The 18701-nt window shown below is 34.9% G+C and overlaps 1 protein-coding gene across 5 annotated transcripts in view; it reads right to left on the bottom strand.

Annotated features, from left to right (window-relative positions):
- DMD (dystrophin) overlaps nucleotides 1-18701 on the bottom strand; it is a 1940210-nt gene that overhangs the window by 1039624 nt on the left and 881885 nt on the right. For all 5 annotated transcript variants that reach the window (XM_057717394.1, XM_057717395.1, XM_057717398.1 and 2 more), the window contains one exon: nucleotides 7046-7193. In XM_057717394.1, coding sequence (XP_057573377.1) covers nucleotides 7046-7193 — 148 coding nt within the window. The remainder of the gene's footprint in view (nucleotides 1-7045; nucleotides 7194-18701) is intronic.

Below are 18701 nucleotides of genomic sequence, written 5' to 3'. Positions count from 1 at the left end.
CTGGAACTTCCTCTTTGCAAAGCATTGCACTTCATAAAAACTGCTTATGTTAACATTAATCTTATTTTTCCTTAAATAATTTCTGCTTCATATTGCTTCCATGTTGATGTGAGGAGGGTTTTTTCCAATTTGGAATTTGCAACAAGTATGCTTCACTTTTTTTTTTTTTGGTAGATTATTACTCTCCTAATAATTTCTTACTCTAAGAATGGAGATGCCTTAAGGATGATATGTTTTTTCATACATTTTAAGCAGTTCTTTACCACTGTGGCTATTACAGTAAGTTACAGTTTTGGTTCTTGCTTCATCTCCATTATGTGGAGCAATTTCTCATCTTCTTAAACATACCATGCTGGACAACAGAACTTAAAGAACAAGCCATTGTGATTATCCAATTATTTTAATATACTTGTTTTATGAAAGACACATTTGATAGGCAACAATTTAGAGCCCCTCTCTGAATTTCTGCACTCTGCCATACTCCCAATAAATCTGTTATTACTACTTCTGAAAAGATGCACAGGAGCCAAGAAGTTATAAAGGAGTTTCTAAGCAGCAATAAAAAGCTAACGATATTTACGTAAGAATGAAGTACCCAACTGTTTAACTGTATTAAGAGACTGACTTCTCATGCCATTACCAGCTAATAACATTGGAAAGCCCACTTTAAGATGTATTCCCATACTTACACATCATTGTAATCCTAAAGCAAGTGACTAGAGACAAATTCTCTTTGCAGTAAACTTTCATGTTGATTCCCTTCTGTTAGTGTACATCCTCTAGTTACAGAAACCAGGGTAGCTTTGTGACCACCAAACAAAATCTTATGAAATTTTATTACTGCTGGGGAAATATAAAGGGCCAGCAATAGTATGAATTATTCTCAACACTGGGGTCCCAATGAAGGGCAACAGATGGCAGACATTTTTACTCAAATGATTTTTCCATCAAAGTTTCTATCAGCATTTGAGTCCCAGCAGTGCGGCTGTTAAGAAGCCTTCAAACTCACCAGCCAGCTGGTAAAATCAGCACTGTAAAAACTGACTATACAGAAAACATACTTGTATGCAATTTGGTCTTTTACACCATATGCCTTTTTCTAGATATCCTTTGATTCACTCCATATTAATTCAAAGTCAGTTATCTCCTATAGAGTCCTTTGGGGGAGTAGATTACCAATTAGGTATTAAAGTACATGCAAATAAAAATACAAACACTCACTACAGCAGACAGTGTCAGGGTTCTATGCACATCCATTCAGCACTCTGTTTCCAGGCAAGCCAATGGTTTTTCAGTGATGGCACCTACCACTTGAGGGCTTTCTAGGCGGCAAGCTCAGAAAGCAGGGTGAGAATAATTAGAAACTCTGGGTATTTCCAGTAAGAGGAAGACAGGTTTTATTTATGGACTCACTTGTCTCAAGCTTTTGGGCAGGAGTTACCCAGCTCCAGTGTGTTCCTGGAATCTAAACTTGTAAGAATTGGGTCCTTTACAAAGCGCTCTAGGACTTTCTTCCATCACAAATAGCTAAGGTAAGGCAGAGCTGAAGAGCAGCTAAAGTTATCTTTGACTCTCTTAGATGCTTCTTTCTTTGCCTTCTCTCCCCCAACTCCAAGAACTAGTGCCTTTTTTCCTTGATTTATTTCCTTATCTGAGAGGTCACGGTAATGTTCTCATGTTACGACGATACAGTTTATATGTAATTTCGCATTCTCCATGCAAATTTCCAATTTGAGAAAAGAAAAAGTGTATTTTGCTTCACTAGAACATGAATTTAAACTATTTTTTGAGGTCTGATGATGAACATAAACATTATGTTAAAAAGTAAACAGTTTTTAACTGAATTTATTTACAGCAATACACAAAACTATATTGTACTTCTACCATACAATATATATTATGAAGAGGTAAAACACAGTACCATTGAAAGATATACCAAAAGACTAATTTTAACATGATATTTTGCCTAAAAATAGCAGCTAACTAATGTCACAAGAACACATTGCTGTTTCACTCCCTATGTTTGCTTATAATTCCCTGAGTTAAAGCCTAAAAAGTTTCATCTAAGTAATCCTACTTCTGTTTACTTCTTTAGGTTAATTTCAAATGGAATTTCTTAAGATTTCAAGGTCTCAGGCTTGTCCATGGCAACGTTCTTAAGAAAGTGCTGTTAATTTTTAATATGGTTCACTAAGCAGCACTGTCCCATCAAATAAACAGGTTCCATTTCCATTAATAGCAAGTTTATTCCACTGTTTTAAATACTCAATATAATTTTGATTTTTATTATTTCTACTGTCAACTTCAAGAATTTTAAGCTCCATTAAAATAACAGCGCGTGTTTTAAAACATTTTTTTTTTTCTACTCTAGAAGAACATGTAAGCTAAATGTTAGGGCATGTTATGATTTCCACTTTTCTGTTTTCACTCAAGGTACTTGTTGGCGCACCAATTCACCCTGTCACTGGATGAGTTAACATTATTTTCATAACTTTCCTTTATGGTGCTCAGCTTTCCCTTTGAAAACTCCCATTAACATTTATTCTTGTTAGTTCTTAAAGGAGGCAGATGTGTCAGCTTTCTGAGGAAGATCTGTTTGGTTGAACTGGAATTTTCCTCACTTTCTAATCCAAGAGCTATACTTTGAGAAAACATCATAAGTCATGAAAGTAAGCATTATTGAAAATGCCTGGTTATTCCATCTGTATTTCAGATGCTTGGGGACAGCAATTCAGCAAATGCACTTTTGTTCTTATATATACAAGCTAATCACTTAGGAAGTGTGATTAGTTATGGTAAAATCTCACATTTAATGAGTAATTATTTTGTGGAGAATCCAATTCTAAGTACTTTACGCACATCGCATTTTTGTGACTATTTAAGAGAAGAGAAAACAGAGACACAGAGATTGAAGACACCTCACAAGATTCTACAGCTATTAAAGGAGCTGGGATTTGAATCCACACTTTCTGAATGTGGCTTCCAACCTCTTAACCAATCTTCTAAATTTCCACTAGAGACTAATGTGGCATGTCGATATTTTTGTGGGTGATAAAATTTTGCATATGTACTCAATTACTGCTTGTTGAATGAATATTTAAGAGATACATAAATAATTGAATGAGCTTATTAACAGACCAATTTTAGCAGCATATAACATGATTGATATTTTCTCATGTAAAAAAATGTGATATTTTTAATAGCTTCCCCATGGTGGCATGACATATTTTTGGAATATCTTGAAAAATATTAATTAATATATTTAATTTTATCATTCACTTGTGATGGGGAAAAAATAGCTGAGTTGCACGGAACCAGATGATCTTTTCAGTACTGGCAGCAACTTTACTTTGAATAATAACATCAAGTGTCAGTAGGACACTGATTTGTCTTTTTTAAAGTTAAAAAGATAAATAAAATGCAGTTCGATAGAAGTATATATAGACAAGCTTGGAACGTTCCTGTTTATTATTTTATTTCATATCTAGATATGAAAGCTTTGCTGAAAATTATACATATGAGGCTTTAAACTCCAGTGTACCCCTGTAAATATGTGTTTAGTACATGGGCTGTTTGGTTGATTTTCCTTAAAGTAACCATTACTGGTTCATGGCAACAAATCTGTCTGCTGCGAACGGGCAGCATCTGCATTCTGTTTCCTGAGATAATTTCTCATCAAAAATTTAAACTCTCTTATTCATTATTAGTCAATTCACAAATGATAATGGCCAAGACAGCAGAAATTACCACAGATTCCATTTGTCTTATCAATGGAGGTGCCTTACAGTGTCTTTCTGGACCTTTTTTCTGAGACTCACCGGAACGGGAAGATAACTCCAGGTGTTGTATGTGTATGTGTGTCTATGCAGGTATGCACACGTGTACGTGCATGATTGTGGACCTTCCTTATCACCAGGGGGAAAATACACCATAACGGTTTAGAATATCTGTGATTTCACTCACGGTTCCTTAGCTAGAAAAACTTCTCTTTGGATACCCAGAATTCCCTTTTTTATTTCGAGTAAAAAACAGGCTAAATAAAATAGTACTCTAAGAAACTCTCCAATTAAGGGGAAAAAGTTTTGATAAATGTTCATCAATTACAATGAAACCCCAGTGTCAAGAAGTGGAGACCTTTAGTCATTCTCAAAGCAATTAAAATTGTTATATAGTTTTATGATTGCATAGAAGTAGACATACTAAAATATCAAATGACATCAAAATTGTTTGTTTTGGACTTCTGCTTCTGGCCAAGTTGGAGTAACAGGGACCAAGTTTAACTTCTTGGCTAAAATTTTTAAAAAATGAACAACATGTATGAAACAATGTTTTTTAAGACACTGGACACTGGGTAATTAGAAACAAATGAGGTGAGTCCTACAGTTGCTCCAGCCTATTGTCTGGACAGATTTCAAGCTATGACAGAGGATGAAGGCACTCTCACAAAGCCAGGGGGTCTCCTTGAATTGAGGAGATGGAGTTAGTCAAGGAGACCAAAGTGGCAAGAATCACAGCGCGGAGCATCAGAGAGGAGACAAATACATAGAGAATAAACATTGGAGGTCTACAGAGAACGCCCTTCCAGCTGAGTCCCAATCAGCTCCCATAAGAGAAGAAACTACCAATATCTAGGGAAAGAACTGCACAAAATGATCAAAGGGAACAATCACCAGGGTTCACGTGTGGCTGGGAATAGCAACTGTTCCTGCCAGCCACAGTGGAAAACATTCACAGAGCATCAGAGCGAATACTCAAATGGGTTTTGCTTCAGTGGTGGAGAAAAATTAGCCCTAGACTTAGGTTGTCCTGCTCAAAACTCAAAACGTGTAAGAGGAAGACACTCAAAAGATCAAACTGCTTCTAAGCAAACTGTGTTCCAGCACAAGGGTCAATAATATTTATCTGCACAAATATATCAAGCATGGAACAAGTTAAAATTCACATCTGGCACCCAGTCAAAAATTACCAGTCATCCAAAGCAGCAGGAAAATAACACCCAAAACAAGGAGAGAAAAAAATTGAAATTGACCCAAAATAGATGATAGAATTGGGAGACAAGAACATTATAACTGTTCTTATAACTGTATTCCATATTTTCAAGCAGGTAAAGATTGACATATTGAGTAGAGACGTGGAAGATGTTAAAATTCTCAGGTCGCATTTCAGCAATGTATTGAGTCACACAAAACAATAAGGTTTGAGGTTAAAATTATACACTAGATGAGATTAACCACAGATTAGATATGGTAAAAGATTAGAATAGTCCATTTGATGACAACAGAAATTATGTAAAATGAATTACAGTGAAAATAAGACTGAAAATAAAAAGAACAGAACATCAGTGAGTAGCCTAATATATGTTATCAGAGTCCCCCAAACAGGGAAGGGGCAGAAAAATATTATTTTTAAATAACACCTTTAAAATTTCTAAATTTGATGAAAACTATGGACACACAGATCCAAGAAGCTTAACAGACCTCAAGAATAAGAAACATGAAGAAAACTATACCAAGGAACATCATAAACCAATTGCTCAATTCCCCAAAGCACTCCCTAATAAACCTTCTGTATCCATTTCTGAGTGAGACGCCAACCTGAAATATACACCAATATCCATATTAAAATCACTACCCTCTGTAGAGTAGAAGGTAGATACATATTTACCTACAATATACTTCTACATGGCTTCATTTTTTCATAATGAATATATATTATTTTTATAACAAAAACAGATTAATGTGTATAACTACCTTGTGATGGATACCTTTGAAAATTGCAACAGATTTATAAATCTCCCCAAGAACGCCTTATATTTCTTATATTTATGCCTTTGAGTCAGAGACCTAGTGATGCTGCATTAGCTCAAAATTCACTTTAGTGCTATTACAAAATTTATTTTCGATATGATGGCAGATTGGAAAATCCACAAATTTCCTCTATCGGTAATGCCAATGCTGATGTGTATAAAAATGTGATTGATATACACATAATTACACAAGATTTTAAAATTCTTCTATGTTTATAAAATATTTCCGTTTATATAGCTTACACATACATAGGTGTTTAAATGCTTTCGTTCTTAATATAAAAATGCACATTTGCTATGCAAAAAACATTCGAGAATGGAGAATTGTAACGTTGAAAATGATATTGCTTTTACGAATCCGGCATTTTGAAATGTCTGCACTATTTAATACATTACCCTTTTCTTCGCTTTCATCTGTCTTAATCAGTATTTTCTGGCATTCAAAAACTGGCCATAGTTCAAATCTACTTGATTGAATATTGCTACCTGGACAATTTGAACTAAAAAAATGTTCCAAAAATACTTAAGATTTGGTATAATAAACACAATATTTCTTATACCTAAGCCATGTATTTTATAACCTAAATTATAACCTCTACAATTCACTTTATCTTTATCTGCATAATCAAAAGACACAGCAAGTTGAAATTAAACTGTACGCTGGTTATAATCCATATGCTGCATTTCCATTAACAAAACCCATAAAACAGTCAGTAAGTACCACCAATTAACTCTGCATTGTTTTGGCCTCTGGACTATCTCAGAAGGTATTTTGTCAATAGAATATATAGAAATATTGCTACATCACCACGAATTATCTTTAGGGAAACAGAACTGTAATTTTATCATGATGGATATTTCTAGCAACTACATTGCTGCTAAGTATATCACAAGTTCTCCTCCTGGACAAAATCCAACATAAGGCAAAAGCACACATTGCCCCAAAGCCACAGGACACCCTGCTGTAAGATGCTTCTTTGTATCAAAGATTCAATTACACTTTGCAGTTCATCAGATAAACCAGTTATGTCTAGACTCTCATCCTGACACAAAACGTCCACTGCACAGTCTTCCCAAATGATCATCACGACAAGGTCTAGTATGTGCACTACTGACAACAACAGTTAAGAATTATAAATTTCCATCATCCTTCACAACCTGAACTTAAAGAAGTTAAGCAGTCATGATGCTGTGGTGGAGATAAAAACAACTTGGAAAAAAGAGATCTCAAAAACTTACCTTAAGATACCATTTGTATTTGGCATGTTCCCAATTCTCAGGAATTTGTGTCTTCTTGAGAAAGTGTTCAACTTCTGTTAGCCACTGATTAAATATTTTCATATCATAATGAAACCGCCGCCATTTTTCAACAGATCTGTCAAATTGCCTAGAATTAAAAACATTTATCATGAAAAATAAATGCACTATATGGACATAGCAAATATTTTATTACATTAATGAAGATATTATTTTGATAGTTTCTCACATTTGCACATTTCAATTTCAATTAACATAAATAATATTGAATACACGTTGAATTTTAAAAAGCTGTAATTTTCCCTTTAAAATTGAATACATTTTGTGATTGAAACAAAGATAGAGACAACTATTATGGAATATTAGTGTTTTCTTCCCTATGAGGATATTTAATTTTGAATAAAATTTCACGAATTAAAAAAAAATTAACATCTAATAAATTAAGTATTTTGAAGCTAGATACTAAATGTCAAAATATTTTTTGGATCAAAATAGAAGTATCTCATAAAGTCTATCAATTTCAGTCATTTTTGGACCTAAAAGAGTCTATTCCTTAAGATCCTCAAGCATTCAGGATGATAGATACATAGGCTCAGATGTAAGAAATCCACCAACTATCTGACATACTAGTCTAAAACATATGATGAGTGTTGTCTTCCTTTATCCTTCTTGTTTCATTGTATCTACTAACATTTTTAATTGGAATGCTGAAGGAATGTAGTGCAAGGTAATGTGTTAACATCTCATATGAAAAGAATATTAAGAAGGAAGTATTTGGTCATGTTCTGGTCACAGAAGAGACTGAGGTAGAAATTATATGAGTCAAGCCTTTATGTTTACCCTAAGACAGTTACATAACAATCACTTGCGGCGTTTAAAAAATAAACAAACAGCAGCAGTAAAACACTGATTTGGGGTCTCCAATCTAGATGAATTAATATCTTTGGAGGTGGGATCCTTCCTTGGTATTTTTAAAAGCACCAGATGATTCTAATGTACAGTCAAGGTGAAAAATACTATATATCGTTAAGTTTTACAGTTTTATGGGGCTCATGATCTATTGGGTTTCCCAGAGCCTGTCCAAATAGGCATTTGCCAGCATGAAGCAAAAGCCATCCTGAGGATTCCTGCCTGTGGAGCTGTCTCGAAGTACAGTAGTTTATCAAAGTTCTCTGAGTTCTACTCTGAAGATGCAATGGATTATAGTTTTGAATATCTTGAGGATCTTCTCAGATCTCTACCTCCATTTAGGAAGTTTAAATAATTTTAGAACCCAAATAATGTCACAATTCCCTACTGTTTTACTGGGAAAGGAATGGAGTTCCCATTTATTAAACACTGGGCTCTGTGCTTTTACATATTCCATTCTGCTGACTCCTGCAAAACTTCCTGCAACATAACAATTATTGTTCCCATTTTCCACTGGAGAAAGCTGAGGTGCTAAGTTACCAAAAGATAAACAGATATTAAATAGCAGAGAGGGAATTCTAACTCAGATCTCTCTGGTTTCAGTGGTGTCCTTTACCACTTTACATTAAATTTGCTGGGGTTTCCTTTTTTTAGATGAAATTTCACCAAGTTAAACAATTCAAAGTGATAGTTATAGGGCTTTTTTCCTATTTTTCTTTATTTTCTTCCAATATTTAATTATATATCTACATGTACATTGCATTCTATCAGACATTACATTTAATGATTAACTGCATTTTCACCTTAAAAATATCTAAAACAGACAGTATTTTGGTAGCATAAAAAGGCAGCCAATGATAGCCAAAAGAGGTAGTCTCTATAGCTAGTTTATAAATAAGAATTCTACCTTTAATAAATAATGGCATCCTAGAGTTGATCAAATATGATACATCCATCAGCCACAAAATGATCTTGGAAATGTTTGCATATTTAATAACAATTTTGTTTTCATATATTTTCAGTGCTACCTAATATATAATACATAACTTAAGAATACATCATAAGAATTTATTCCCTTTAAAAAAGAACTGTACATTGTATATGTCTTACAGGCACTTGAAGCACTGGAGTCAAAGAGTTGTTAACTGAGAATCTAAAACACAATGAGTCATAGTTGGCATTGTTCCATCTCGGTGAGACTGTTTAATTTTCATTATATATATATTTTTATGTTGTCAAGTTTTTCCTGCATTGTGCATTTCATACTTTGAATATTCAGAAAAATACAATAATTAAAATGTGTTTATTTTAAATTGAAGTATAGTTGATTTACAATATTATATTAGTTTCAGGTATGTAACAGTGATTCAATATTTGTGTAGACTATATTCCATTTAAAGTTATAACTATATTTTAAATAATGGCTATATTCCCTGTGTTGTACAATACATCCTTGTTGCTTATTTATTTTATACATAGTAGTGTCTCTTAATCCCATACCCCTATTTTGCCCCTCCCTCTTCCTTTCCCCACTGGTAACCACTAGTTTATTCTCTGAATCTGTGATTCTGTTTCTGTTTTATTATATAGATTCTTTTGTTTTATTTTTTTGTTTTCCACATAAAAGAGACAACAAAGAGTGATACCATATATAACATCTTTCTCTGTCTGACTTATTTCACTAAAAGGCAGTCTCACATGCTAACAACTGCCATCTCCAGCTATCTTCGTGCCACCATAGTTTGAGAAACAGGCAGAGGCTAACCAGACCACAGAGGAGTGGTCATTTGGTCATAATTTACCATGCCACCTTTTTAGCAGTCATCAGTCCCCTTCTTACTTTGCTTTTTTTCATACCCAATCACCAGATTTACCCTCTTGCCAATGCTTTTAGCTACTGGGAGGTGACTGTTTCTCCAACATCTGTGCTATAAATACTCTTCATTCCAGCCTGCTGCAGATGTGTCCCTCCGCTACTCACTGCATTGGCAATTATCATCTTCCACCAGATTCCACAAAGCCTCCTCCCACCCAACCCCTCTTCCTCTTCACAGTTTATCTATCCTCTAAATTTTCCAAGAGAAGAAAACCATCAGGGCCCGTACAATTGATCATAGTACCCCTTAGTTCTGCAACACGATGTCGGAGATAGGAAGAGAAGGGAAACAGTCTGAGGGCTCAGGCTTCTCTACTTACATCTGTGTTCCAGGCCCACAAAAGTAAAATAGAATGGAGTTGCCAGCTACAAAGGACTCTCTGTAGTCCCCCCATGCCCTGCTACTGTCTCAGGATTTCATGACTTTGCACATTAGTCTAATATTCCTGAAATGTCCTCCTTCCCTTTGTTCCCTTTTCCCCAACTCCTGCAATCTGAACCTTTGCATACTTAAAGACTGGATCTGAACTACTTATACTGCCGTTTTGTAAATATCTAAATATAGGATATTCAATAGAGTCTGCAACTGCTAAAACTTTGACAACTGTAAAGCTGATTTAATTTTATTATTAAAATTAATGTTAAAATGAGTAACTATTCAAACAAAATATTAAAGAATAAAAGCATGCACTTTACATGTGATGACAGTTAATGTGAATAATAATATTTTAAACTCCATTGCAAGCGCCACATAAAATTTTTAAATATACTTTCCAGCATTTTAATATGCGTTGTTCACATCCAAGTCTGAATCTATTCTTGAATTTACTACATAAAGTTTCATTTTTTATCATGACTACTTATAAACTTAAACTCTTTCCCACCAAGGAACATTCCGAATGAATAGATATAAATTTTGCTAGTTTACAATGTTATATTCATAAATTTAATCTCTAATTTTTCACTCTGCTCCTTAAATTCCTCTCATTCTATTAACGGGACTGTCCATGACTGAGGAAAAAGGCAGCAACAAACAGAAACACATAGCGATGTTAAAAATAGCATTCAGGGAAATAAATATTAGTTTTATCCTCTGCATTATTACTAGGGGGGAAAACGTTGTTGCTTTTTTTCCTGGAAGTAAGAGGAAACACAGACCCAACTAAATAAAGGACAAAAAATGTCAGTATAAACATATGCATGATAAATCAAGTGATTTTAAAATTTTGCAAATATTAAAATTCTCATTCACTATGCAAGCAGTATTTAAAATTACACTGCTTCTTCATTTATGTGCAGCATAACTTATTTCCTGCTGTTCTAAATCAAGTTAGTCAGATTATTCTCCAGCATAAATTACATTTAGGGAGTAATTTAGGTGCTTTGGGACATACTTTAACACTTTCAGGCCATTAAGGTGGTGCTCAATTCCATGAAGTAGATTTAAATAAATAACACCCTCGTAGCCTTCTGACATATCCATTGTGGCTTTACACTTAAGGTCTGCAAACTCAGCACTGGGGTTGCTGAGCAACTCCTCCTACGTATTTCATCTTTGATTAGGTGAACAGGAGGAATCTTGGCTAAAGTCTCATGGTCCAAACTATAGGAGCTGATAAATAAAAGTTAAATTAGTCACTTGCCCCAAAGCATACTACCTTACTCTCCTTTCCACACCCCAACTCCCTAATCCCCGCTTCCCCAGTAATCAGATTATTTAGTAAAACCTAAGTATACTAGCAGTAGTGGAGCATTCCCTACAGAACATGGCTCAGGCTGGGGAACTCTTGCATGGCTTCGACTTTCCTTACGCATCTCGTACCCCTTTTAATTCTTACTCATAAGACACTGCCAAGATTTCTAGACAAAAGTCAGTTCTCTCATGCCTAATTTATATACTGAGCCCAGATCCATGCATGTATAATTAGACTCCACTGCAGTTGGCTGACTGTCTCACTGCAACCACTCACTGGACACAGGCTTAAACCTGAACCCATAACCTGGCCTCCTCACACAGGTAGAGCACAGTGGTCAGATTACCTAGGGGGGAATCATGGTTCCACCATTTATTTCATGGCCTTGGGCAAGTAAGTGACCTCTCTGAAAAGTGATTAAGAAAATAGTATCTCCCTCCTAAGGCTAATTTTGAGGGTTACATATATGAACATATTTAAATTCCTTAGAACAGTGTCTGGTAGGGTTCAACAAATATGAGTAGTAGTTTTTGTTACTGTTATTCTTTCCTTATTCGGCTTAGGTTTTCAAATGCAAATCAAATCACCAGTATAGAATCCAAGCCATGTCACTGTCTCTCTGGTGGTGATCAGATGCATAAGAAACAACTCCAATTTCAGGATTGAAATTAATTAAATAGACGATGGATTTGGCTTGTTTATAGAAGCTGAATCATTACTCCAGCATAGAATCTATGGTTGACCATGCCTGGCTCTGACCATGCTATAAATATTTGCTTTTAAAACACATTTTACTGTGAAATATAACTAATAAACAGAAGAATGTATACAATACCATGTTACCATAACCCCAGACAAGAAATTGTTAAAGTCTCCAGCAGTCAGAAATCTCTCTTGAAACCCCTCCCAATCACTATCCCCTCTTTTTCCCATGATATAACCTCCCGCCTAACTTTCATGGTAATCATTCCTGTAGAAGTATGTAATTTAAATATGAATTTCTAACAGTAGAGTTTGGTTATTTATGGTTTTGAACTTCTTATATATATTAAATGAACCATTTAATATGTATTCTTTGGTATGATGGTTCATTTGCTCAATATTAGACATTTAAGATTAATCCATGTTGTTGCTTATACATTGTTGTATAATACTCCATTGTGTGATTTTTTTCATTTTTAACTGTTAATAAATATCTAGATTGTTTCTAGTTTTGGGCTACTATGATGCCACTACAGGCATTCCTGTACCTGTCTCCTGGAAGGTGTACACAAGTATTTCTGCAGAGTATATGCCTAGGAGTGAAACTGATGGGCCATCAGTCATGCAAGCACATTCTTAATATTACCAAATAGGGCCAAATGATTTTTACCCCTAGCTGGAGTAGTGAATGAAAGTGTATACTCTTATTTACAATTTATAGTCCAATTAGCAGTGTATGAGAATTCCAATTGCTCCATATTCTCACCACCACGTGGTACTATCAGACTTTCAAATTTCAACCATTCTGGGGGGTATATAGTGATATCTTATTTTAGTTTTAATTTGCGAGTTCCTGATGACTAATAGGGCTTGCAAAAACCTTTCCATGTTTATTGGCCATTTGTATTTCTTATTTTGTGAAGATGGCAAAAGTGTTACTGTGAAACATAAAACACATTTGTTATTTACTACAAAGTGAGCATTCTATGAATACCATCCAGATCAAGATATAAAACATTGTCGGCAGCCCACAAGCCCTCTTTGTGCCCCTTCTCACATTTCAAGATCTTCTCCCAATTTTCTATCAGAGTCTCTGTTCTTAAAGATTTATAGGAATTCTTCATGATTATGGATACATACATTATATTACTTATATGTGTTCCAAATATTGTCCCACTCTCTGTGACTTTCATTTTCACTCTCTCAATGTTGTTTTTTGATGTACAGAAGTTATTAATATACAACACAGTCAAGTTTATTTTATGATTAGTGCTTTATACATCTATTTAAGAAATCTTCCATTACCCAATATTCATTTACATATACTCCTTTATTATAAAAGTTTTATTAATTTGCTTTCTCCCATTCAGATCTATAATCCTCCAGTATTATATTCTGGTGTGAAATAGAATGTATATATGCATATCTTTTTTCCTCAGCAAGAGATTCTATTTTAATTTTTAAGGTAAGGCATACAAACAGAACAAAATAATGGCATACAGTGGAAAAATAAAAGTGTGTGCTGTGAAAAGTAAGCCTCTGTCCCACTTCAGACACGCCCCTCCCCCCAACTCTGCTAGTAATTCTCTCATTGTAAATAAAACTTTTGTCATTTGAAATATTTATAGAGCTGGGCAAAGAAACAACTACAGTGTTTTAAAGTAAGCTTTCTCATTCAGTTTTACTGTTTTCAATATATCCATTGCTAACATTTTTACAGCTCTGGATTGACATTTTTTATTGTAACACCCAGTTTATTTTATTCTTAATCCTCTCTAGGTTGTGAGTCTGATTCTCAGGCTTCACCAGTTTGGAGCGGTTCTTTGCTTTTGTTTCCCACAGTGATTATAATACTGGAGATTAGGAACTCATTCTCTGGCTTCTATTCCCTCTCTTCACTGCTGAAATTCTACACATTTTGTTTCCCCTATATCTCACAATAAGTTTCTATTTGTCACCATATGAACAAACAAAAAAGACAGACCTTATTTGAACTGTACTACAGACATCAACACTTAATGTGGACATCCCTGGTGGCTCCGTGGTTAAGAATCCACCTGTGAATGCGGGGGACACAGGTTTGATCCCTGGTCTGGGAAGATCCCACATGCCGCGGAGCAACTAAGCCCGTGCGCCACAACTATTGAGCCTGTGCTCTAAAGCCCTCGAGCCACAACTACTGACCCCACGTGCCACAAATATTGAAGCCCATGGGCCTGGAGCCTGTGCTCCACAACAAGAGAAGCCACCGCAATGAGAAGCCACAGACCTCAACGAAGAATAGCCCCCCGCTCGCCACAACTAGAGAAAGCCCGTGCATGGCAACGAAGACCCAATGCAGGGTAAAAAGAAATTAATTAATAACAAACAAACAAAACCACTTAATGTGACCCCTTTTCAATTACAGGCGACTCTTTTGCCATGTTTAAAGGAGACAGGAATATTTTTTCCCTCAAAAAACGAAACAAAACAAATAACCCTAGTTCACCTAGTTACTACAGGTGAACTTTTTGGATTTGGATTTCCTGTCTGGACATTTCCCTATACAATCTCCTTCACTCTTAAAGGTTCAACTAACATAACGTCTACGGCAGGGGTTGGCAAACTATCAAGTGCTTGAAAATAAATATTTTAGGCTTTGTTGGCCATGCAGTCTTTGTTACAACCACTCAGCTCTGCCACTGTAGCTCAACATCAGCCATAGACTGAAAGCAAATGGGTTTGGCCAGATCCCAATAAAACTCTATTTACAAAAACAGGTGTTGGGCCGGATTTGGCCCGCAGGCTGTGCTTTACCTACCCATCATCTATAAACTGATTACCACATAGCCCCAGGTTCTAGCCCTCACCTGAGCTCTATATCTAGTGGTTTTTTGTGCTATCCTCACCAGAACATTCTATGTGAACCTCAAAGCTATGTGTTTACAATTCCTTATTTTCTCCTCTAAGTCTTGTAATTTAGTTAAGGATTTGCAAGCTAGAAATCTTGAGGTCATCTTTTACTCCTCCCTTTTTTCTCACCATGCTTGTCTCTACATCCCATCAATTCCAAACCAGAAATTACCCTTCAGTGTGGCTTCTTCCCTCCAGCGCCACTTCCATATCCTTTCTTGAAATCCGCTGATAACTTTTCCTCGCCGTATCCCAACTCATTTCTCCCTACTGTCAGCCTCTGACCACTCTCTAACCTATGTCTACACTGCCATCCCTTCTTCCTCTTTGGTTCCAACATGGACATCCGCAGACATCCACAGCCCACAATGTATGAGCTACACTTTCAAACACCAAATATCTCAAAAACTTCCATAACAAGCCCCCCCCCACCCCCCCGCCACCTTTACTCTGGGCCTTTTGCTATATTTTCGAATGCCACATCTCTGCAGTGTCACTTTATTCTGTGAGGCCTGTCTCCCCTGAAATTAGTTACTCCCTGAGACAAACTCCCCTCACTGTGCAAAAACCTCTATTAACATACTACTTCATGTTCTAATTCTGTGTTTACAGAGCTGTCTTTCCCAGCAGACTATGAGCCTTTTAGAGGAAGGAATACACCTCATTTACCTTGGAATTCCTAGTACTAAGTTGTAGGAATTATTTTCTGGTACATGATAAGTGTTTAGTACATTTTTAAAATGAATGAATGAATAAAAGAGCTCATGAGTAATTTGCATGGGCTCCTTATATGTTCCATTTAGGAGCCATGAAGGCTTGGGTACATCATTTTACCTCTTTCAATCCAGGTGTCTCATAAATAAAGCCAGGATAATATTGCCTACATCACATAGCATTTTCACAAGGATGAATGTATACTATGAGCTATAGATAGCAATAACATTTCAGTACTATTGTTGTTAATAACAACCTTTAGTAATCTGCACATTTTATAACATTGATACAGAATTTAGAATTTAAAAATATCTTAGTCTATATCAGAAATCATTTTCCAAATAGGTCAATATATTTTCAGTGAACTGTAGATCTTATTAATAGAAAACAGAAAATAACTTTTAAATATAAATAATTTAGCTCAACACCATCCTAAAAAATTAATACCCTTTACACAAAATTGCCAAGGTCTCATTTAAGTATGAGGATGAATACTTACTTAAGAACTATGACTCTTTTCAATGGGGGTGTTTCAAATCAAAATAATATTGATAAAATTCACCTTACATCAAAGAACTCAATAGTGTTACCTTAAAAATAATAATAAGGTTAGATCAATGCTGATGACATTATTTGTAAGGACTCACAAACACTTCAGGTTATCACTAAAAATATTTAAAGAAATCTTAAAATTCTTTAGACTTCTAAAGTTTTTTTTTTTTAATTTTGCTGGTCTCTAATTAGGCATACATATCTGGATAGGACCTAAAATCCGTATTGTAATAGTTTTTTTTCCTACCGGTAGGCAGGTCTGTAGAAAAGGAAGTTAAAATACAAAAGGCTCATGGAAAAGCTTGATTCATCTTAAATAAGGATTATGAATTTTAAGTACACACAAAATCTCACACACACACACACACACACATGTATTCACACAAATCAAGAACTTGACCTAAGTGGATATTAGGAGTTTGGGGGACCTTAATTAAGCATATTATTCTGGCTTACAGAGAGACACCCTAAACATCCCTGAGATAAATTTATAACTACCCAAATAGGTACGGTTCCATATCTTCACCTATGCTAGACATCTGATTATTTAATTAGCTAATTATAAAAAGAAAAATCTCTGATATTACTAATGTCTCTGGTATTCCGCAAATCTCCTTTGCGCTTCTCTTTTACAAACATCTTTCCTACAGTCCAAAGTCCCAGCAGGCCAATGACTGTGTGAAGGGTGCAATATTTGACAGTTCTGTCATGCTAGAAAAATATTCAGGGTATGCTATTCCTGCACTGCTTCTGAAAAACACAATGTAGGATTATGCTAATATTAACCTAAAAATTATGCAATTTCAATGTCTTGATTTGGCACAATTAGTACCCTGTAAAAATACTCAAAATAGCAGAAATAGTTTGCTCCTAGTGAGCTGTAATGTTACCTTTAATACTAGGATCTCTTGGAAAAAATTAACCACAGAAACTGATTCAGCAGTCTAAATAAAATAAATTTCTTAAAAAGTTTAAGGTAAAATTCTTCTTGAGGACCTGATATATTCATGGATCTCCTTTACAAGATGTGAGCACTTAGTTTTAATTTACACATCTTCTAGAATATAGTCTCATATTTTGTATGAAGACATACTTTCAATGTAGAACAGGCCACAGGGGACTTCCCTGGTGGTTCAACAGTTAAGACTCTGTCTTAACTGCAGGGGCAGGGAGTACAGGTTCAATCCCTGGTCGGAGAACTAAGATTCCACATGCTGCGTGGCGCAGCCAAAAATAAAATAAAAACTAATAACAATAAAACAGGCCATGAAACAAGGAAGCCGTGCAGCTTATGAAATTTGAAGACAGATAAACATGGGTTTGAAATTCTGCTTTATTGCTTAATAATGCTTTGTAAACTTCAGCAAGTGATTTAATTTGCTAGTTTTATAATTCTCATTTGTGAAATAGGCATGATAAATATCTACTTCACAAAACTGTTATAAGGATTAGGAATAATATAGTAAAGTTTGTTAAGCACATAGTAAGTGTTCACTCAATGTTGGAATAACAATAATCATGATATCCAGCTGTATATAAATATAACTATGTAAATAAATATGATATATATAAACATGTGATATAAACATAACTGCCAAGCTTATAACATATTATTAAATCTTCAAATATATATATGATCATTTTCTTTTCAATATATAACTATAAATGATGAAAATATGTATGAATCTTTCTGTACATTTCCTCATTCACACACAAAAGTAGAATGATATCTTCAGGTAGATCTAGTATTCTTGTCCTTTAAGACAGACATTTCACTATGTGTAAATGATTTTACTGCAAATTATAACTGAGCAAACCTAAACTACTATAGCAAATGGAGTCATATGTCTTTCCTGGTTTCTTTCTGAATAAGAGAGGGACAGTACACTTGATTTGGCTACAAAATTAACTTCATTTTTTTTCTGCTAAGGGAGAATGAGGGGGAAAAAAAACAAAGGGTAAACATATTTTGATCTTTGGGCAAATAATACATTTAGGTTTCATTATTTTCTCAAAAGTATTAGAACACAGATTCTAAATACACAGGGTAAGATCAAAAAATAGAAAAGTATGACGTTTTGCTTCTTAGGCTGATAAAATGTTCATTTCCTCCATAGGCTGTTGCAGCAAATCAAAATATACTGCTTGAGATCAGCTTATAAAAGTGTCTCCTTTTTTACATGGCAGTCATTTCTTTCAACCATGATTAAAAATAAATATTCAGCTCACTGTATCTTAGAATATATTTGGTATGAGAGCACAATAACACAAATATAAAAATAAAATTGAAACAATTAAC

The sequence above is a fragment of the Hippopotamus amphibius genome, chromosome X, assembly GCF_030028045.1.
Source record: "Hippopotamus amphibius kiboko isolate mHipAmp2 chromosome X, mHipAmp2.hap2, whole genome shotgun sequence".
NCBI classification, from domain to species: Eukaryota; Metazoa; Chordata; class Mammalia; order Artiodactyla; family Hippopotamidae; genus Hippopotamus; species Hippopotamus amphibius.
This window is presented reverse-complemented; position numbering and strand designations above follow the sequence as displayed.